At 45.6% G+C, this 23665-nt stretch overlaps 1 protein-coding gene across 1 annotated transcript in view; it reads left to right on the top strand.

The window, feature by feature from the left end:
* The first annotated feature begins 6294 nt into the window (after nucleotides 1-6294).
* The window catches only part of sog (short gastrulation), a 35663-nt gene continuing 18292 nt past the window's right edge, over nucleotides 6295-23665 (top strand). The window contains exon 1 of the mRNA XM_066733741.1: nucleotides 6295-7612. Within this exon, the coding sequence (XP_066589838.1) occupies nucleotides 7477-7612 (136 nt within the window). The 5' untranslated portion in view covers nucleotides 6295-7476. The remainder of the gene's footprint in view (nucleotides 7613-23665) is intronic.

Raw genomic sequence — 23665 nt, 5'->3', positions numbered from 1 at the left:
AAAAACGAATCTACCGGTGGAACCTAACCTACTTAACAGAGTTTATTGAGCAATTTGAAAAAAATTGTGATATGTTTTGCCCGTTTCTCTTATTATCCGATGAAAATGGATTCTTAAGATGAGGTTAAGGAGGTTATGTTTGGCTGACGTCTCTATGGATTGGACGAGAGAGCACATACTGCGTACAGGGGGAGCTTTTGGATTGTTGTGAAAAAGAAAGAAGGGGGGAGGAGAAGTGCAGGAAGGTTTGGTATAGGAGGGAGGGAGGGGGGAGCAAGGAGTGCATTCCTGAGGCGCCACAATGAGCATTGTACGTGTCGTTATAGCCCAGTGGAGGCGAGGTTGACTTTATTTCTCGGAGAGGATCGGTATCATTGTTAAAACGAAACGAAGCCAAAAAAAGGGCCCGAATACCCGCCACGTTGCATCAATGGCTGTGTGGTTCCCCCTTCTAGCTCGCTCCACCGATTTTCCCCCACCCCTGGGTCGTGCCTCTTCTCCTTCCATAGTTCCATAGAGGCCGCAGACGCCGGGAATCTATTAGATTTGTCATCCTCGATTATGAATAGTCCTCGCTCAGACGCCTCTTTCAGCTCCAACGAGTGGAACTCTTTCCTCTTCTTTTTCTGATATCCGGGCGAGAGCTGTCTTTTCATCGGCCCGGGCTACAGTCGTAAAATTCCACAATGGGATCAAAGCAAGAATTCCTCGCCTCGACGTGTCATATTTTGGTGTATGGTCACACCAGATGAGCTGGAATGGGAATTGCAAGTGACGACGGTTCCTCTTGAGAAACTGCCACTAATTTTATTTTGCGCCTCCGTCGATTGGCAAAGAGACCTGCGGTAATTAGTGTGCAAAAATTGAGAGGTTAGGTGAGATCGAGGCTCTTGGGAGGCGAAGAGGAAACGGCGCTTCGCGTATCGTGGCTGGCGAATCCTACGCTGCGCTGATTGTCCGACGGGATTAGAAGTTTTATTGCCATCGCGCGCGGCACGATCCGCCGTAAAAATTCGTTTCGAGGCGGAAGATATTTTTCTTAGAAACGAATTCAACCGGCATCGTCCACGACGAATGTGCATCCGGCTTAATGCCTGCTGCAGAAGAATGCCGCGCGCAGGTATCTCACGTGGAATCTGCGAGAGGGCCCCGACTCTCTCTCTCTCTCTCTCTCTCTCTCTCTCTCTCTCTCTCTCTCTCTTTCTCTCTTCTTTCTTCCCCCACCTCATCCCACTGCACCGCGTCATTTTTCTTTTCTCACCTTCGGCGCTCACGTACACCCCGCTCTATCGCCGATCTACCGATCTATGGACCGGCAGAGACGTGCATAATTGGCACATTTTATAAGAACTCAGGCCGAAATGAAAGAACATTGCCGAAAGTAATCGAAAAAAGTTACGATATTGGCCCAACGACGCCTCCGACTCTTCTTATACTTTTTATGTTATTAATTGCCGCATAATTAACGTCGCTTCTTTTCCTCGCCCCTCGTATTCTCCAACGTGGCTTTCCATGAATGGCACAAGCAGCGGAAGACGACTCGAGGAATGCGACTGGATGATAGTGTTGCGATACTCGCGATAATTGCATCCTTCGTCATGCAAATTAGAAAGGAGGGGAAAAAGGTTAAACGCAATGGAGGATGAAAAACAAGAGTGACAGTCTTTTCAGACCCTCGACAAATGACGCGAGATCACGCGACGTGAGTTTCTGGGGAGTCCCACCGCAGAAGAGGTGGCGCCGAGTTTGCTCCGACTAAAATCTCAATATTGACTGTTACCAGGCACTGACAAAACTATCCTTTTGGTTCGTCGAACAGTTTCATTTATTCTTGCTATATTTATAAACAGTGAACAAGTGTAACCTTAAGCCATCAATCAACGTTTGGCTTTCAGAGAAGCCAATGAGCTTTCTTGCGAATGCTCGATATGGGACAAAGATATTAACGAAGAAATAAGCGAGCTACGAGATAGCTTTGTAATAACGGAGAGCATTCCACTACTGTGAAGTGTTAGTTGTGTGTTGTGCACCTGTTACACGTGCGGTTCGTTGTTTAAGTGAGATCCACGGTCAACCTTTCATCATCGGACTTGGAAAGGACTCGTAGTCGAGTTTTCCCGAGGAAAATTTCCTCCTCGAGTTGGAAAAACTCGTAAGAAGATTCATCGTTCGAGAGAATTGGAAGCGTTGATTCGTTTTACGTTGAGAGGAGTAGAGATGGAGAATAGGGTCTGCATAGACCCATTCGTGAATCTCTCTCCTTCGAACGAATTCTCTCCAGTTCTTTTCAGGAAATTATTGATACCTCGGTTAGCGATTCGATTTCCCATCGATCTCTTCTAAGGAGAATTTCTACCTCGAGCTGGAAAAACTCCTTAGAAGATCCAACATTCGAGAGAAATGGAAAGGCTTGATTCGTTTTACGTTGAGAGGAGTAGAGATGGAGAATAGGGTCTACACAGATCCATTCGTGAATCTCTCTCCTTCAAACGAATCCTCTCCAGTTCTTTTGAGGAAATTACTGATACCTCGGTTAGCGATTAGATTTTCAAGCGATTTCTCTCAAGGAGAATCTCTGCCTCGAGCTTGGAAAACTCCTTGGAAATCCAACATTCGAGAGAAATGGAAATTCTTGATTCGTTTTACGAAGAGAAGAGTGGAGATGGAGAATAGGGTCTACAGAGATCCATTCGTGAATCTCCCTCCTTCGAGAATCAATTCTCTCACTCGACTAGTTCAGGAAACTAACGATGTTTCGGTTAACGATTTAATTTAGCATCGAGTATTACGATGTTGAAATTATAATCGCGTTGGATTGGAAAGTTATAGGTGATGGTATTTGCGGAAACGAACGAGTGGCTGGGTTGTGCTGAAAGCAAACAACAACAGCGGCAGGGAGAGACAATAAGTTGTTAGAGTGAAATCTAGTCGTTCCCGTTTATCCTGTACTTGTCGCAGTTTCCTTTTGAACGTATCTGCGGTGTTTATCTGCACGGGCCGACTGGCCAATAAAGCCGCGTAATTTAAACGTACCTTCACTCGCATTTAGACGGCATACTAAACATTTCTCCCGCGTGCGTAACTATAAGAAAGGGAATTTATGCCTCGCCGGACCTTAAACGAGCTCGATATGCCGCCATTATGAACTCGCTCGGCTAAAGACTTCATTCTAACTCAGGCTTAAGGTCTCTCTCTACCTCTCCGCTTCTAAATTCAAATTGCCACATCCCACCGAAAGGTCTACCAATCGGAATTCCTAGGAAATTAAATTAGGCTTAGTGGGAATTTCAATGGACTCGTTAATTAAGATCGTTTATAACCGCATTGTGATGGAATGGGATTTGGCAAGTGCGATAATTAATCGATAATTATAGTGATTTAACGAGAAAAGTCCGTTTCTCTTGGAGTAACGATGATAACGTTTCGTTATTACGAGACTATTAGAAGCCAAGTGGGTCGAAATGGGAGGGTGGCCGATGGGTCACCTCAGCGAAACCGACTTATTTGCAAGTGATAAGCGTTATCAAATAAGCGGTCGCCGTCGCTACAGTCGAACCATTTCCCAACTTGGAAAATAATAGAATTTCGTTTTATCGCTATATGAGCACGGTCGCCAAATTCCCTTCTACATTTTCTCGAATAAAATTGTAAGTTGGGGCCAATCGACGTCTCGTAAATCGCTCTCGCGAGTAAACAACGGGATAGTAGTAAATGTGTAATTGCAGCCCTGTGCTCGTCGATCTTTGGCCAAAGATAGTTCAAAGTTTAATGCGCATGAGCGGAGAGAGCCACGAATTTTATGGCTATCCGCAAAAATACCAGCAGATTCCTGCGAAAATTTCCCAATTCGCCGCATCCTGATCGACCTAAATCATCCCGACGCTTGTTTGCTCGTTAAACAAATCCCGTTCCAAGTTTTCCAGCGCTGGTTCGTACTTCCGCTTTCGCAAAACGCGTTATATTATCCTCGTGGCTCTCGCGCGATACAATAGTTCGCTTGAATATATTTTTAGTGCGCCGGGAGGAAGCGAAAACTGTAAAAAGTGAGAAAATAAAATAAATGACAGAAGAGACAAGGTAAGTTGTGTCGGTTAAAACCGCGAAAGGATGTTTTTGGGAGAAATTGATTTTTAACAACCACGTGGACGGTCGGGGTCCGAAATGCAGGCGGAAATGACGCTCAGTCGAATTCCGAAAGAGTTTCACTCGTATCGTTGTTAAAAGTTCGAATGAGGATTATTAGTCCGATATACGAGTGTGACGTGTAATAATGGTTTGGCGAAAGAATATGGCGGCCGTCGTCGGCTGGAAATATCTCGATAATATCAGAGCGTCGGGGATGGAAGAAAAAGGCGGCAAACTTGTAAATCGATTCGGAGCCAAGAGCGTGAAATGCGTATTCGCATTCTGGCCTTTTTATATCGATCTCCGTCTGATCTAAATCACGATCCCGCAGCGCCTCGGTTCTTTTCACGAGTGCCCGAGCGGCCGAGGAGGATGATGAGGTGTGGTGGGAGAAGGTAGCGGAAGGGGGGGGGGGGACTACGACGGATGAGAAGGCGCTGATAGGTCGAGGCGAAAATCGGTTAGATGCTGCCGGGATAAGTTCTTTGACGCCGTCGTAAAACCTTCGGCCGAACTTAACCTCGAAAAAAATCACCCGAGAAAATAATCGCGATCATTCTCGTGGCTTCCACGGCGAAAAACGACGGAGAGAAAGGAGAGGAGAGATAGGCTGAAATTGAACTTGCAAATTTGCAAATCTCGAACGCAGCAGTCGAACGAAATCGAAATGGTGTCCGTGAATGACGAGGGTTTCGCGTTATGGAGGACTCGTGACATAACGAAGTGGGGATTCCATAATTCATTGTGCTGTAAAAATGCAGGGGTTAGGTTAGGTTTTGTCGCGTTGGAGGTTGAGGAAGAGAGGGGGAGGGGGTGGAAGGGCACCCACACGTGCCGCGACACCCACGAACCTCGGCCCAACCGACGACCACAAAGGAACACTCGAATTCCTTCGGTCTAACCCCTGCGCCTCCATCCACTTCGGTCCTAACCTCAAAAATCCTCCAACCCCATCAATCTGGCAACTCAAAATCTCTCGCAACGGAAGGAACGGAGAAACGCGAGAGATCACTACTCTCCGGCGATCCACGACGAGCCATGAATGGAAATTGATCGCAGCCTCTCGATATTCCCTTACGTAACATTCTCATGAAAAACGAAGTTTGGCTAATTAGCTGCTGCCTCTCCACGCGAGAGTGATTAACGAGGATCGCCCGGGAAGCTTCTCGGTTGGAAGTCTTTGCCAGAAGGTAATAACGATTTTCTTCATCGAAGAAGGGATTTCGGATGGAAGGTGGATAGAGAGAAACTGGTCCGAGTAGAGAAGGTATCCGCTTTATCCCCATAAAAGAAGCTGGTGGACGAGTATATACAAGGAGGAGGACAGTTGCGAACTGCAGTTGCGCTTGTGGCGCCTGCCCAAAGCGGAACGACCGGTATACCAAATACCAGTCTACTCCCCCCTCCCCACCTGCCCATCTTTCTCGCATCGCACACTTTTTGCCCCAGCACGTGCTACCAATTGTTTCCACTTGTACGAAAATTGGCCTCCCAATGACTCGTCTAGATCTTCCCCGGTGGATCGCCGCGCAATAATAGGAACGGGTTACGGGGTGAATTTTTGCCTCGTAACTCGATCCGAAATTGAGCCGTGAGGAATTTCACGCGATGCATCGCCGTGGAGCGAGCAGCAGGGGGTAGAAAGACGCGTAAAGAGAGAATAGTTATAATACCGGCTGTGTGTGCGGTTAGCGGACGGAACGACGCTCTTTCCGCGCGAAGAGGTACCGCGACGCCTCGCTCGCGAATGGTACCTGCGCGCCCTAACCTCCAATCTCGCTCTTCCCTTCGAATCGCGCGTCTCCAATAAGAAATACCGAAGCACGAGAGCGATTTGATACAGTTTTAATAGTGGAATAGATCGGGAGAGGCGAGGGAATTGGTTGGTTGTTGAAATGGAGGGGAAATTGTTAAGGGTTTTGATTGGGGAAGAATGGTGGTGGCGGGCGTGATTTCAGATAGATGCGAGCTTATCTGAGCTTCACTGGTGGTTGGGCGCTTGCGCCGTTTTGTCGCGCACGCTCGACTCCGTAGAGGGGGGGGGGGAGGGGTGGGGAGGGGGGAGAGAGACCGAGAGGAGAGCACAGCAGAAAGCAACGCGAGTACTCGGCCTCCCACCAGCCTCCTCCTTCTCTCTCAGCCTCCGCCACCGCCACCTCCGTCGGCCGCGGTCACTCAGTCACTCAGTGAGTTTCTAACCGAGTCCGTCGGCGGTACCCACGACGATTCGAAGGTCCGAGAACCGCTGGGCAAACGCCTCCTTACCGCGAACCTCCACGTCGTCTTCCTTCGAGAGCTTCCTCCTCCACTGTACATTTGCGAACCACGAAAAGCTCTCGAATCTCGCACCCCGCTCCGCTCGAACGAACCACTCGAAATCGCCACGAGCCGGTGCGGCTCGATAACTCTGATTCCGTAAAAATCCTCCTCCGGGCGTGGGACGAGCGAGCGAAATTTGTAAGGAAACAGATTTATAGATCAAAGGACCGGACGTTGATGGATGAAGAAGAGTGAGTCAAATTTGTTAGGACCTGGAAAAAACGAGAATTAGGATGGAGTGAGAGGAGCGGTGTTTTATGATTTTTTGGAAAAAGAGGAGAAGAAACCGAGTGGCGAATATTTGGTTTTTCGTATAGAAACGCAGGACGGAGTATTCGAGCGAGAGAGTAGAAAGAGAGAGGAGGGAGAAACGCGCGCGAGAGAGAGAGAGAGAGAGAGAGAAGTGCGCAGAGAGTCTCGAGGTACCGCGGCTTATAAAAGGCGGGCGCGGGCGCGCGCGCGCAGTGTCGTGCTGAGCACGCGCGAGAAGTTAAGCGCGAGTGAGCAAGGAAGACCGAAGAAAAAGAGAGAGGAGAACGCGCGCCGGTTGGATGATGCGTCTCTGCTCTAACCTATTAAGAGCGTCTCCTCGGCCTTATCTGCGCCAAATACAACCTTAGATCGCTACGAGCCTTATCTAGCTTGCTGAAACTCAGCCACTTCCTCAAAACAATAACAGCGGTCCCCGAGAGGACCCAGCAGGAAACGCGAGGACCGTGCTAATCCCGCGGGAAAGTGTGAAAAGGTGCAGTGAAAATTGTGACAATTGCAGGATCCGACGGAACTTTTACTGCTGGACTGTTGATAGGTTCCGTTCGATTCGATTAGCTTATCGACGGACAATATATTTCACGCTTCGTTTCACGCTGCTTTATTGTTTCATTGACGAGATATCGCGGACGTTTGATTGATTTGTCTGGATTCGGTATCGAAGCAAGGAGTGTACTCGGTGTATTCGAGTACCGGTGCAGTGGTGATTGAGAGAGAGAGAGAGAGAGAGAGATTTTAGCTCGAAAGGGAAAATAAGCGAGGATGCACCTAGAGGTAATGGTGCCGACGGCGATGGCGTCGCTGGTGCTGCTGATGGCCGTTTGGCCGACGGCAAATGCACGCAGGGTCGCGCCCTTGATCGAGGACGACTGGGCCAGAAGGCCGCACCGGGCTGCTGGTGAGTCCCGATAATTCGTTTCTCTCCATTCCCATCATCAATAATCGTTAACTAACTTTATGCAATCGTTCGTGTGCTACGACGCTCTCTGAAAAAAGCCCCGTTTAATCGATGCTGCGTTAGTTGCACGTTGCACTGCTTCGAGTTTCCTCGCTCTAACAGTAGTTTTTACAATGCATGAATTTTATCTGCACGAGGAAAGTCGAGAAAGTATAAATAAACGGACGAACGTCGTGGATCTGTAAGGAAGTGTGAATTGGATCGATGGATTTTCGGGATGCGATTGGGACGATTCCCGGTTGCCCTTTAAAGGCCGCGGATCGCTCAAAAATACCGGACGATCGTTTTACGTAACGCCGGGCCACGTGAAGCCAGAGCGAACCTTGAATACACGGTGCACGCGGTCCTCTTGCATTCGCACGTTACTACCGGCTTGACTCGCTCTAGTCTAGTTCAACTTCTCTGGCCCGTGAACGAATATATTATTCTTCTCGCGATATTCCAACTTCCTCAGCGGGAACAGCAACGAAGTTTCTTTTGTATGACAATTAATATCCAACGAGTCAATAAATTCCCATTAACCGACGAAAACAAGAGTTTATTTTTCTCGGTAGAGCGACTGGATCGTTTTGTTGACAGTCGACCCGATTCTCGGGCTTCGCTCTCTCGGTATCTCGGAATCAGATAAAGCAAAGTTTGGCTTGCTGCGCCCCCCTTCCCCCCTCTCGTAGTTTCTGCGAAAAATCGAACAACAGTAGCGTGTTGTTTTCAGAAAGAGCCGGTTCTAGCTAGAATTCCAACGTTCCATATCTGGGCTAATTTTCAATGCCGAATATCGAGCAAGCCATTCTTCGCCTTGACCAAGTTTAATTCGATATACGTATAGTTAGTGAGGTTGTGCGAGCGGTGGTATGGGTAATTCAGCCGTCGGATCGCGAATAATCGAACGCATAGTTTATTTTCACGCGTCAATGGTCGATTTTATAAGATTGTTTACTTCCTAATAGGAGTTTTTGGATAATGGTTCGAGGAAGCGTTCTTAAAGGAGCCAATGAAATTTTACGATCATCGAGACACACAGTTTTCCCTAGAAAACAAAAAACGATTACTCATTCTTATCAATCCAGCTAGAGTAAATTAAAGTATCGTGAGCAGTCACGCCTGCACCACGTCTACCAGCACATTGTATAATTTACATAACAGCTGGCAGACTGTGAAAAAGTAAATGCAACACCTATTCGCTTCTAATAATAACCGCCGACTCCCCGGCATTCGTAAAACATTGGCCGACGCTTATTCTTCTCTTACTTTTTTTTATTTTGTTTCTCCACCTCTTTTTCCTTCTCTCTCGTTCGCCTCTCTCCCTCTCCCTCCCGCTCTCCCATTTCAAACGTCCGAATTCAAATTTATTCAAATTTATTTCCAGTGCTCGAAAGCCTTTCGAGATTGCCAAAAAAAACACACTTTGCGCTATAAGAGAAAATTATGGTTCAAACTCTCAACGTTTCCAGCGCTACTCTTGTCTATTGTTGTTGTTGTTTTCGCTTGGCGCAATATCCTGCGCTTTCCCACCATAGCCAATTAATTCGTTGGTTTGTTTATTTTTTTCAATCAGAATTTATGGGGGATAAAAATTTATGGCTGGTATAAATAAATTAGGCGCGAGTAGGCTGAGCGTGGCAAAATATTTTTATGGTGTCCAATCTTGGCTGGGCGTGAGCTGGGGCTTATCGTGAGGATTAGCAGGTCTTGCCTTTGGGGGATGAGCAAAATGTAAATTGCTTGCAAGAAGGTAGGAAGATACATCGGGGGTAATTTTAGCTAGCGCCTAAACGCGAAACACCTGTAAACTTTTCTTGCGGAGGGAATAGGATAGGAAGAGCGGGGAGGGGGGGGGAGGCTTTCTCAAGTGCTAACAACAACCAAGGGCCGACGTGATTGATTTGTAGTGACCGGCAGGTTCAGCACGACTATACCTCTACCTGTCCTCTTTTTCAATGCGGTCTCGACGTCATTTCCGCCCGGCCAGAACAAACCGGACGCCAAACGTCAACTCCCCCCTCCTCCCTTTCTTTTTCCTTCCATTTTTATTTTACCAATTCTTACCTCCATACAACGTCCGTTCAGTTTTTCCATCTTCTCGAGAGACTCTCGAATAAAATATCCGAATTTATATCGCAAGACTCTTCTTCCACCTCCTTCACCACCCTTCCCTTCCCGGTTTTCAAAAACTTTAATAATTTATTGAAACAAAAAAAATCGAACGGGTGAGTATATAAAAATCGTGAAATGGCAAAAACCTTTGTATTTATCAGCGATTGCGATTTGCATAACTGTTCGCGCCTAGTGGTTGTAAATTGAAGTGTTCGAAGAGTCTTGTTGAATTAAAAATAAATATAAAGAAAATCGAATACAATTTTTCAAGGTCTCTTCAATCAAAAAGGAAGCAGAAAATATAATATTATTAGTTTGTAAGGGGTAGGGGTGTATATTCTGAATGAAAGTTTTGTAGCTTGAGGTAAACATCCAGGTAGGTCCAGGTGGGGAGTTCCGGGGATGTAGGACTCTGTGTGAGGTCGTCCCTTGAACAGGACGTGTCAGCTCGGTCAACTGAGAACTGTCCCCGAGTCGGCAAATGGAAGCTAATTGAGATTAGCGCGTGGGGCGTGCTGCGTTAAGCAGGTGTGTGCTTCGAAGCACGCGATGCGCATGTCAATTTGCCCACCCTGATCCCTTCACCTAAACACGCATCGTCGAAAACTTTGATTAGAAAAAATACAAGTTCAAAATGTGCACGATAATTTCTTTGATTCAGCAAAGAAAAACAAAGTTGAACGCAAGGAGCATGCTATTGTTTACATATCGAAGAAAAGAATTTAATCTCTCGATACCTGGAATACGGGCCTCAGTGTTTACATTTTTTTTATGGAACATAATGAACTTCGCAGAAGTTGATAGAACTTGGCAGAGGACACAAACTTGTTCATACTTTTTCGATTGATATTGGCTAATATTTTTCCCTCTTCCTTGATTCTAACATCAATATTCGGTGTTTATTTATACTTTCCATGGGTAAAACGATCCTTTATTGTAGTCGAAGCCGATCAATTCTGTTTATTCCTTCAGACCGAGTTCTTCTCTGAGTTCCATTTCAGCTAAAATCCCCCACTGTTCTCGCGAATTTGTTCCCGACTTTTTGTTCGGGGTTTTTCGTTACTCTTTCCGAGAAAAATGGGATACTTTGGTAAATAAGCAACGCTGTGAATGTGACTCGCCTTCTTTTGAATTGGAAGAAAGAGAGAGAGAGAGAGAGAGAGAGATTACCTCGTAAAGAGGCAGCTTAAGGTCTCTCGCGTAAATAGACCTTATTCACGTGGTTGGTAAACTCTTTCTCTCTTTTCATCAATTCATTTTTCTGTTTATTCTTTTTCCTCTAATAATCCTTCAGGGTCTTGAAGCATCTCGCGTCTTGCTTCGCCAAATATTTCGCTCTCTTTCCACTAGTCGTTTCTTTCATCAAACATTCCGTCTTTTCTTTTTCAGTCTGAAATTTTCTTCTTCGGTATTACGCACGCTCTCTCTCTCTCTCTCTCTCTCTCTCTGTTCCACGAAAGGCAAGCAGCATCTTTGTCCGTCGAGTGGATGGCTAGCGCGTCGGGCTCAGCTCGATTCTCGAGATTGGCGGTTAATTGGCCGCAGCAGCGGCAAGACAAGGCGGTCCTTGTGCGTGAAGGAGTTTAATAAGCCAATGCGCGTGTTCAAAGTAGGTAAATCACAGCTTGGCCACGACGACAGATAGTCTGGCGGGTTCGCCCGTTGAGGTTTCTGCGTGGCCTCCGAGGAAGCGTCTAATCGTCTCGGCTGACGCCCGGCTGACCTACCGCAACACTACGCAAACCCCTGTGTTGCCCCAACAATCCCCCCTCCTCCTGAGAAAAAACTTCCAAGCTTCTCAATTTTTTCCCATTCGACCCAACAACTTTAATTACTTTTTCTCCTTGCGATGGTGCAGTTTTTTAAATCGTTTAACAATAAACAGAAGAATAAACAAACCTGGCTTCCTCGAAAGAAATCTTTTCACATTTTTTTCTCATTCAATTTCATAACAATCCACTCGTTTCGTTCGTTTGGTGCTGTAGGATTTTTTTGTCGTTTACCTTTTTATTTATACTGCCCATTACAGAGAACAGTTACTTTTCCACATTAATGTTTCCTCGAACAACGCAAAACACCTGGAAAAACCGTTAACGAAGCGGCCATATTGCTGCGCCGTAGTTCAATTTAAAGTTCTGCGCAGAAACGTAACGGTTCTATTAACGAATTTCAGTGATGCTAGTATAACCGAGTGACGTTGATAAACAATTTTTGTATCATTTTCTTGGTACGATCCAAATAATTATGATTAACGGTTTTTCACACGATTCGCTATTTTTAATAAAAAATAGAAGCACGATGAAAATTCGAAGGTCAGCAGAGGGAAAGCGGGAATTTTTTCCCATCGTGTCTGAAGTGAGTTTTCATTAAGTTCATCGAGTTTGTTTTTGTTTGAACGGTCGGTGACGCAAATCAATTATCGAATCGATTTCGCCGAGATTAACCTGGCGCAGCTAACTGAGACCTTTATAGTCTCGGGTCACGTGACCAAATTGCGTCGCGAATTACGACAATCGCGCGGGCTCCCGGGATCGTCCCACACGGTGTGTCATCGAAGCTTCCAATTTTCGTTCGGTATCGTCTATATCGCGCGGTACACACGGGCTGTACGGTACTGCATCGCGTCGATGCGCAAAATTTCCATGTCACTTTTTTTCTTCGTTAAGAAACATCCGCTGGCTTTTTCAGCCCTGCCACGAATGCCTATCACCCCTCCCCCCTCCTCCCCACCACCACTTTGTTATCTTCCGTTCGGAATTTCACGAAGTTTCGAGGAAAACATAGTGCGACGTTATCGGCGCTATTGACACTCGACGACGGAATTCCACTCGCCAATTGGCTCAAGGAAACTCGCTTGTCCCTAACCTATCCTAATCTAACAAACTTTCCAGTGAGAATAAATCTGTGGAACGATGGAGAAATTTTCCTCGTCGAGATTCCATAGTTTTTTGGACTGCGTTCCGTCATCGTTTCATTTGATTAAACTCATTAAACTTTATACATGTACAGTACATAGATATTTTTTTTTCTCTCTATAGCGATTACAATTAATTTAATAATGCGATTTTAATACCGTTGAAAAAGATTTTTTTATCGATTGATGTTTTGGTGGAGCTCCTCGTTGTGTGGGTAGGGATACAATTGTTGAGATGAAGGCACATGGCCGGGCTGCGCACAATCGTGCGATAAGGAGAGAGCCGTTGGCTCGCCGCTTGGAATTTATACTATATCGCGGTGCTGCTCGCAGTCACGTGTGTTTTGGCGAGACTTGGCGTTCGGTTTATGAATAGGCTTCGGCGACAGGCGAGCGTGTGAGTAAGATCCGCGCAAAAATCAGATTAAATGCGGAACAACTCCCGCTACTCGCGAAACACGACTAATTAATTATTCGATTCTGGAATAGCATCTCTCTGAATTTTATTTCTATCTCTGGTCTCGTGATTATTTTAACAGCCATTGGAAACTCGGTTTTCAAACATTTTCGATCGTCTTTCAGAGTTACTCGATGGTTCATAATCGAGAAGACGAGTGGGCATCGAATAATACATAAGGAATATTCGCTTGGAGTCGTGAGAATTTCTCGAAAGGCACAATGCTGCAATAAACGAATAAAGAGAGATGGAGAGGGGGAGGGGTAGACAGAGAGGGAGAATCAAGTATATTTAGACGCGCTGCAGACACAAAACGACTCGCCACCTCCGCTACCCCCTCCCCTCCCCCACCGCAACTCTTCACCCGTACGTTGCGTCTTCTATTTATTTACTTTTTTTTCGCCCCTTTTTCCTCTTTCTCTCCCTTTCCTACCATCGCTACTTTTATCTCGCTTCCTCCCAATTCTATTATCTCTCCTCTGATTCTCCTACCCATTCGCACTTTTCTACCCCTCCCACCTCTTCTCGCGTTTCCCCAATATATTCCTCAAGTGTATATATATATATTTGATTGGCCCCAGTCGCGTCTCGCGCCTCATTCTCATTTCTGCCTGAAACTCGTGTCGTCTTTGGCCATTTTCCCCTACTCTTCGACCTTTTTCCTTGGCAATCGAGGACGAACAGAGGTCCCAAGGCGCGACTCCCGAGAATATTGAAATGCAAACTCGCACGGCGGCGACGTCCCCTGTGCGCATTTCGATCGAAACTGTTTTTGATTGAAATTCATCGGCCACTCCGCGGAACGCCTTCCCGACGCGCTTTTTGCCGCTCTTCGCGGAATCCAATCCACTCGAATCGCATCGAATGACTTCTGCTGGGACTACTGCTGGTGCTGCTGCTCTTCCCAGTCGCACAAGACGATACAAGCCAAATAGATCGCCGATGGAATACGTTAACCTTCCAGGCTCTCCTCTTGTGGCGAACAATAAACTTACAGTAGCGAGGAACAATTCCGCATATAGAATTCCTCGAAAGGTAAGGCGTAGATTCGGTTAGGATGTTGAAGGTTTTCAACCGAGCCGAGAATATAGTTTTGCTCGACTTATCGACGGACACTGCTTCATTTGTCACGTGTAACCCTATATGGTAAAGCCGGAAGATTGTTTCTGACGTCAAGAGTCTCTCTCTCCCTCTTTCTTACTCTTATATACCCTCATTCTCGTTCCACCTCATCTTTCTGTCTTTTACCCCCTCCCCGTTGATCAACAACTGAAATTTTCGCGACTGTCCCGTTCCCGATTCGATCATCCACTGACGCACATTCAAATCTTTGCCCCAACCACACGTTTTCATCACCAAACATGCAACTCTATTTTAATTTCGAACATTGTGGTAGTCTCTTTTTTAAAGCTAAATGAAAGATTTTGTCAACAGATACAAGGTTTTATTGCATTTAATTAAAGTTGATGCTTTTTTTTTCAGGTAATAATCAAGATTCGACCGAGATGTTTGGAGAAAATTATGTGGACGAGCGAATGTATGATTTTTAACGAGGGAAACCGTGTGCACGTGGGCCCTCTTGAAATGTTGGGCTTAGGTCATGTTTATTCTCATGGACCAGTAGGTGTAGCCCGAATACTCGAGCGTGCCCGAATTTGGCAAATGAACGGGTTCCCGGTACTGCCGGTGCTTGCAACAACCGAATTATCGGCTGTTCCAACCTTTCATCTTCCGCTGTCATCCTGTCAAAGCTTCTCAATCCCTCAAGCGTTTCTCGTAACTTCTACATTGTTGCAAAATACCAATGTGGTCTTGCTTATTCGACTTATTCATGACGATGTTTTCAACTTTAGCTTTCGATTCTGTTAAAGCAATATTGTAGGAATATGAGCAGTTCTTTTCAAAATTATTCTAAATCGCTGAGATCCATTGAAAGATGAATTGGTTTTTCACCATGGCGAATAATGCTGCGTTTGTAGAAATTGATCAATTGCCGTAGCTTCCGTTTAACAGGAGCAGAGAATTAGTAGGTGGCCTTGGTTCTGATGGAAGATCGTATGCGTGGCCGAAGGAAAACTGTTTCCAATTGGTCTTCGTATGTTTTGGCGAATGAGGAGAATAAATATCTATCGTAACAGTTTTATCGATTTATTGTATAAATAATTAATCGGTTCGTGATAGATGGGTTTCCAGGGAACCAATAAACGTTGTTAATACGTTTAACGATATCGGTCGAGAGCTACAGGAATAATAAATTGAGAGATCTATCCGCTTTATCTTTCGATCTATCGCATAGAAAATTACTCGAATGGGCGATTCTCGCTTGCGACCAGTCGATAATGACGAATGTAAATAGCGCGATAAGCGACTATTACTGGGTTACAATTCGATAACGAGGCGTGAAACTCGATTAGATCCAATCTCAACTTTATTTATAGCCGTCGTTAAACTTCATGAATCCATTCTGATTTTTTTGCAATTGCCTAATGACATTCTCGAGGTGAATCAATTTGTTATCCGCATAATTCAGAATTTCTGTTCAAGAATGGATTAGGAGGTCTTCGTAAAAGAGATTTATCTTTGGTCACGTTTAATCGTAGTAGCACTGTCTTGGCTGTCACAACTGACACGCGGGCAACGCCTAATAAAATTAAATAATAGTGCGTTAAAACGGATCACTCTACAGGAATATTCACATTGCTGACGATTGCGAATGGAGGTTTATCCGTTCGGGGGAAGAAACGTCGTCTCTGAAATTTCAACGATTCGCGATCTCTAGGAATGGAAGAACACGTTTAAGGTTTTCGATATAACTCGGCTGATATAAAACAGAATTCCGATCAAGCGACAATCCTATGCAAATTTGTACGCTGCGCGTTACACGACTGGAATTCTGGACCCGAGGATGATTTACAAGTACTGATCCCAATGAAGTAGCGTTTCCCTAATTCCCACGTGCCTACAGCCCGATTCTCAAGAACAGATAACAATTTTGTCGACTGTGCTAATCCCGATTCAGACTCAGTTACAAAGATCGAATGTTAATTTGCCGAGATTTTGTCGTGGGTGCCACGTGGAAAATGTCGAAATTTCTCGTGTGCTCCTATAAGGGATAGAAATGGTAATAACGGAGTTCGGCGAATCGGCTATAAGGAGGAAAGGGAAAGAGATTCTCGTGACACGTTGGAGTTTATTGAAATTTAAAATGTAGCTGGGCGTAAAAAGGAGAGAAAGAAAGCAGTGTAGTGTGGTACGGCGGCGAGACTATTGTATTACAATATGTAAATAATTGTGTGTGTTTTTGAATCGGCCAAGTTTCACACGGTCCCCCTTCCCCCCTAACTCCCTCTTTTCACTCAGTTTATTTCCCATTCAAGCAGTATTCCCCTTCTCCACCAGTTCACTCTAAAGAGGTTGTTTCCTTTTGGTATAGTTGCGCAATCGGAAAGCATGGATAGCAGTTCTCTTATCTCCAAGCCGCCGGAGCGGAGGGGTATAGTCGTAAAATTCCCAATAGCAGGACTGTCCGGTCCGGTGGCGAGAAGCGTTGGAAAAAATGGCGTCGTTTAATCGACCAAGCTTGCAGGCGCCACAGCGTAAACCGATCCGATTGCGATTACTGCTTGGCGCCTCCTAAAAATAAACTCTGAGCCTCTCTCGTTGCTCTGCAGTTGATAAAATTAGCTGAACTTGCTAAACGCGTCTAATCCGACCTTTTTACGTATTAAACGGTTGATTCGGTGATATTGAGAAGTATAGTGTAATTGACGAGAAGACTAGCTATCCACGAAAGAAGGGAGGAGGCAAAATTTCGTTGATTTTCGATTCATTTCCTAGAAAAGAACATCAGGCGTCAGGAGGTTCCGCGTAACTCCCAGCTAATCCAGCATTTTACCGAGTCGGGCGGCAAGATCGCAAGGAATTCGTCCCGAGGCACTTGTCACTAGGAAACTATGAACTGCCTTGGCAAAAAAACATTTGTCAAGATTTATGACTCGCGCGCGCATCTCGTCTCGTCTCGAGACTCCGCCGCGCCTATTATTTACTCCCCTTGCTTTCATCCCGATTTATCCCGCCGACTATTCTTCGTCTTATTATCCTTCCCCGATAACATTCTACCGATCCGAGCCCCACCTCCCTCTATAATTCTATCACCGATTCGAAATTCCAGGTTATCCGTAGCGAACAATACTGTTACATAAAGTTTTAGGCGGACCATTCCACAAAAAGTTAGTTAAAAAAAACTTGAATGAAAACGTCAAAGCATTCATAGGAATTGTAGGAAGTAGGAAAGTCTTGAACGGCGATTTCTTTTTCCGTGTGTAATTAGAGTAAATTGAAGTGACGTGACTCGCGTCAGATCCGTTGATGATCAATGGAGTCCCGCGTCACTAGGTGAGATATGATTTCAGGAAAAACGTTGCGATGATTGATGGATCTTTGATCGAACGTAATGGAATTTATCGATTCTTACACGTGGATCTCGATTTCTTGCGCAGAATTAGAAATTAAATAATATGCGAACGAATGATTGTAATAAAAAAAGCAACCAATGAAATCAGATGCAAGAGATCGAGCGAAAATAAATTCAGAGTAGAAGGATATAAAACGGGACTGGGGATAAAGTTCCAAGTGAAATCACTGGATAAGTTTTGAACTCTCCTTCTTTCCTTAATTCTCTCATTATCTTCTCCACCCCTTGGCTTTCGTTATCGCCAAAACTGGCACGCGCTGTTTTATAAACAATTTTAGCGACTGGTCCGACGACCGAGCGCGAGTCGGTATCGTCTTTCGCGTCGCCGCTCTGTCAGCCGCGTGGATAAGCCGGCTGGAATTTCGCCTCTGGCGCCAATCACCGAAAAAAAAGAAAACCAGGCAGGATCATCTTCCCCGATAGATGAGAAGAGTCCCGAGATTGGTCGTGTGGAAAAGAGAGAAATTCTTAAGTAGAAATGGCACGGCATTGGTCGGACATAACAGAACAATTACGATAAAAAGTTGATGTTGAGGTGAACTACGTCTCTTGAATCGCGAGTGAAAAAATAAACGTCAGGTTCGGCACCAATCGTATGCTTTTGTATATATCGAGTTTCGGTAGTTGATAAGAATACAAAGTTAATAATGCGTGGAGCAAGTGGATTATCGGAGAATGTTCGGTGGAGGGGATAGGATTTAGAGGCTTGGCCAATATGAATGCATCGCATTACGCGGTGACTGACTTAAAGCACGAGCAGATCGCAAGGTCGGCATTTCTGACGCGGGCATGACATCACGTAGGCGTGCGTTGTGGAATAACACATCACTGCTTCCCCTTTCCCTTCCCTCCATCTTCCCTTTCCCCCTATTATCACAATAGCAAAGCCGCGACTCTCCTATTGTCAAGCCGCTTGTTCCGTCTATCCGTTTATTATCAGCCCCGTCAAAACTTGAGACGTTGTTAGTCCCCCAGAAATCCACCAGTTTAACGCGGATACTGCAAGAAACTCAGAATTTTGCAGGCGATCTCGGTCGTTCTTAAAATTCCGTACACGGTTACAGAAAAAGCGTCGGCAAATGTCTCGGAATTCCACCGCGTGGCTGTAAATCAAAAGCAATTTGTGACCCGTAACGCGGATTTATCCGACAAATTCCGTTTTCGTTGACTCGATTGTTTCGTCTCGCGGCGAATTAAACCTCGCTTGTTCTGGCCAAATCGCAGATTTTCCTGTTAAGCCATACGCGAATAAATCCATCCGGGTGGGATGATGACTCCCGTTGTGCAAAAAGGGGGATCAAAAGCGAAAAGGGGGAATATTTTATTTGTTTTTAAGAATCCGCTATCCAGAAGGACAAGATTTTTCCTCGTATCTCGTCATTCAACGAACAAGAACGGAGTAACGGATTGCGCGTTGGAAATTGTCGCGAAATAGCATTGCGTTTATTGCCCGATGGAGAAAATTAACGAGAGAAAGAAACTGGCGAGCAAGGAGGTCGAGAGTAAAGTTTGAGATTCCTCGTAATTCTTCGGGGTCGTCGTCAGTCATCGCTTTTGCAGCCACCGAGTCTCTATCCTCCCTATCTTCTCTCTCTCTCTTTCTTTAAACGCTTCCCATTTCATTTTTCACTCTTTGTGACTCCAGAGAGAATGAAATCCCCGCTTGTGATCACGAAATTTCTCGATTAGACGTAAGAATAAAGAACGAAGAGTTGTTACTCGACTTTAAATCAGATTTTACAGAAATACAGCGATGCGAGTATTCTTAAACCGCGAATTTTGAATAAATTCTCATCCGGCTTACCATATTTCGCGTGGAAGAACTGGCTTCTTCAAATACACCGACACTTTTGTCGATGCTAAACACATGCAGGGCGCCGGATATCGTACGTCAAGTGCGTTTCGTATATGCACGCATGCTCATGCAAATATACAGAATCGACCTGATCCTGTCTCCACGCGTGACTTAACGCGTGGGTTTGCCCTTCTTCTTTTTTCTTCCTCCCGCACGGCTTACTCAGCGACAAATCTATGCTGGACAATCCAGCAAAAACTCTATTTATAACTCGTCACCTTGAAGAATTAGCCACCCAGCATTAAAATCATCCTGTAACTCTCCTCAACCCTCCTACACAATTTCGCGTAAGCTTCCTCGCTGGAAAAGCCTATCGCCGAGCTCCCAACATTTTTAACTCTACCGGATCGATATATTATTGATTCTGTTTACAAATAAACGATGCGTAAATGAATGAAAGCGGCGATCGACTTTATCGCTGAAATTCGGATGCAACGCGATTCTCGGGCTTATCTCGTTGATGTTCTTAAGCGGAGAACTTTTGTCAGTAATGAGTACAGTACATATTATACATTTGTATCGACTGCGCAATCGTTTGTTTTCTGCTGGCCGATTACACGAGGTTAATGTCTTTGGCACGACCTGCGAACCCCGACCTCTTGAAATTACTGGTCTTACTATCGTTGTTTTTATTTCCCGCGACGTTATACGATTGCGCGCCAAAGAGTCTCCCGATTTTTTTCCTCAAATCCTGAGTACCGACGTGTTTTCCCACTGGCAACGCGAGCGCGATCGTCGAAATGGATCATAAAAGCGATCGTGCGGCATTTAACGATCGAGCCCGAAGCTTTTTTTGTCCCAATTAGGATTTTTTATCTAAACGAAGAACGGCGCCGTCTTATAAGAATCGTCGATAAAACTTGCGCTATTCAGACTGTTCCGAACAGTACTCTATTTGAACTCATTAATAATTCCCATCGACCGTGAACCGATTAGCGAAAACTCTTCTCTCAAGGACACCAAGTTAACATTCGAACGACTCAAACAGTTTTTTTAAACGTTGACATAGGTTATTTTCTCTAGAACTGCTCCTATTGCGAGAGTTCTTTTTTAGCGTAAGAATCGTGGTTAATTATCGGATCGACGGAAGAATTTTTTTCCGTCGATGACACAATGCGCTCCTAACCTGAAAAGCTCGGGCGTCGACGCTGCGCTGGCAAGTGCAAGATGGCAGGAGTTGAATACGAGAGGGAGAGGGGGTGGGGGGAGTAAGAATGTCGGCGGCTGAGAGATAATATCAACGTTTTCCATGGCTCGATGCGAGTGTATCCAGTCTAATATAATTGCGTGCTTCCCGCCATGCGTCATTGCTAATGTCGGCCGGTTCGCGAGATTCAAGTGGCGATACGTGACAGTTTTAAAATGTTCGCGTTGACAACGACCAAAGAGAAGCAACGTCTCTGACGCTTCTCCAGTAAATATCAGCCTCTTCAGCCACTCCACGTTCCAGAGTCGAATCGCTCGATCGATGTACCGATGACGAACTTTGCGAGATGACGAAGAGTCATTGTGAAGAGTCTTTGTGGACAGCGGGGAGACTCGTATTGTTTTAGCTGGAAGGTTAAGGTTAAGGATGAAGAGCGTCGCAACTATATGATGAGACCAAGTTTAGAGAGATAGAGACAGAAAGAGAGAGAAGGGAGGATTTAAGCCGCTAGAGCACTTGGAGTCGCTTGGTGAATGGCCCCTTGATCCAGATTTTTGTAAGGTGATTTTTGCGCACCGAGGGCCATCTATATATAGCGTCCGACACACTCTCAGCGTTACATCGCCAGTTGCCGGCGCGACGACAGGCCCGAGAGGGAGAAAGATGTATGGCCGGGAAAGGGCCGCACCAGTCGAGGAAGAATAAACTCGAGTTGGTCGAGAGTCCCTGAGGGGAGGCTACGAGAACAGCCGGAAAACAGGAAGAACGCAAGAAGGAACCAAGATTTTGCGGATTTTTCTCACAAACCCTTCTTGTTTTGTCCCTTTTTCGTAAGGGGTGAGTCAGGGTTGCTTAAGGAAGTCGGTTCTCTTCTTTTCTCTTTCTTTTTTCTCCTCCGAACCTGCCTGTTTACACGCCGGTCGACACACGGCCCGCCGCTGAGATGTTTGTTTATGGAGAGTGGACAGAAAAGAGAAGAGAAGGAAGAGAGGATCGCTGACTCGTATTGCCACACTACGACACTATTGCTTTCGACGTTCGCCACCTACACTTCCGTTAACCGAAAAACTTGTCCATTTCTCGCTGATGTGACTCATTTCCTTTAAGGACCTTAGAGGGTTCAATGGTAATTATTTTGACCATGATTTTCCCGGGGGAAAATGAGAAAGGGTAAGCCATGAGAATTTACGGACAGGGTCCGATACGCAATAAATGTACCGAGAATGAAAGCGTAAAAAGGAAAAGAAGGGACGCTCGTTTATTCCTATCGCAACATTATTATACTTTTGTTTTCGACGTTCGCCACCTATATATATACTTCCGTTATCCAAAACTTTACTACCCTTCGCTACCACCGTTTTATTTCTTTGAGGGCTCTAGGGGGTTAAATAGGAATCGTTTCAACGGGATGAGAATTTTCCGAAAGGAGATAAGAACCGGTGAAACAAAGCGATGAGAATTCACCGACGGCGCCCGATGCGAAAAAGAGTAACGAGAAGGAGGCGCAATCGTCCGCAAGGAGGTCACCCAGTCCTTGATACACCCTTAATCAGACCCCGGCAAAAACTGGACGCGAAAGGCAGGAAAGATCGTTGGACGATCGGACCACGAGCGTTCCTCGTCTCTTCGCTTCTTCTTCTTCTTCCTCCTCTTCTTGCTCCTCCTCTACCGCAAACTGGACACGCTCGTCTGCCACGGGGACAAGAAAACACTTGGCTATTTCAATCATCTTGCTCGAATCACCTCCCCAGGCCGAAGAACCGCCAAATATTCGCCATTGCACGCTCCCACAAATTTCTCCACTTTTCTCTTTATTGCCACTCTTCGACGCTGAAAACCGAGATTTTTGCTGAACTATTTTCTGTAAACAGAAATTGAGAATAGCGAGAGTCTCGGGGATCGAGTGGCAAGTAGACATTTGTCATGGGAGTCGAGTGGGTATGAGGGGGTAGAAAAGTGGATTTTTACAGACGACGGTATTTAGCGGTTGGTCCACTTGGGAAATGATCGAGTGGGAAAAAGGTGGCTATGGTGGTGGAGAGCTTTGTGCGACGCCTACGTGGCGCTGCGCCCACTTATCGGCTGCTTGCTTAGTTGGCCAATCCAAGGATCAGGAAGCAGACGTTCTCCGGAGGGTGGCGTCGCGCCATAAAAGCCATCCTCGATTACCCACTTGGACCAAACGGTCCACCAAAAAATCCACTCCGAACTCTCTCGAATAATCTTCCCATTCGTTTGCACTTATCACGAAAAAATTTTTGTCGAGCGAAAATGGTGAGAATAAAATATTATTTAATTGGATCACACATACGTGCATTTACAATTATAGCATAAAAAATCACGAGAAACACAGTTAAATCGAGGAAGGCTGAAATTATACCAGCAAAGTACAAAATGGAAGGAAATTTCTCAAGGGCGCCAGTCACCGTCGAGACGCACCTGCGAGGCTCTTTTTTTATTAGCTTGGACGTCCGAGACGTCGCGGCGGCGACGGTTGCGATGCTTTACGCTCGTCACGTCTTATTTCGGTAACTCTCGGCTGGCTTCAGACTCCTCGTGTATTTTCATCTCGTTTTTTCCGTCTCTCCCTCGTTCTTTCCCAACTCTCTCTTTCAAGGAAACCTCGCGAGTAAAATAAATACCTCTTCCTTTTTCCTCATTTTATCCCCCCACTCGTTTTTTCTCTCCGTCCCTCTTGGCCGATTCTAGCAGACCAAACGGCGTCTCACCTCTTCCGCTTCTGAAAAAAATAACGCTTTCTTTGGTTATCCACCTACGTCGACGAAATAGCGTAGGCCAATCATTAGCATCCCTCCGGAGAGACTGTCGTTCCGAATCTTATCCTCGAGCCATTGTTAAACCGATTTGCAGTATCTCTCCGAGCATCTGGGGAGTTGAAAAATGATTTTTAAAAATTCTCAAGAGTCCTCGAAACGTCCGTAAAGTTATTATTGATTTTGAATGGGGTAATTGAAGAGATGCAGTGGGCGGAGGAGATAAAAAGAGAGAGTTGTTGCCATACGTCGAACCTGGTTGATTCAAGAATAGTGGA

This window comes from Prorops nasuta, unplaced genomic scaffold (assembly GCF_024137725.1).
Source record: "Prorops nasuta isolate Cenicafe-Biocafe unplaced genomic scaffold, Cenicafe_Pnas_1.2 PNAS00011, whole genome shotgun sequence".
In the NCBI taxonomy this organism is placed as follows: Eukaryota; Metazoa; Arthropoda; class Insecta; order Hymenoptera; family Bethylidae; genus Prorops; species Prorops nasuta.
Note: the sequence above shows the minus strand (reverse complement) of the source record. Positions and strands in the feature narration are given on the sequence as shown.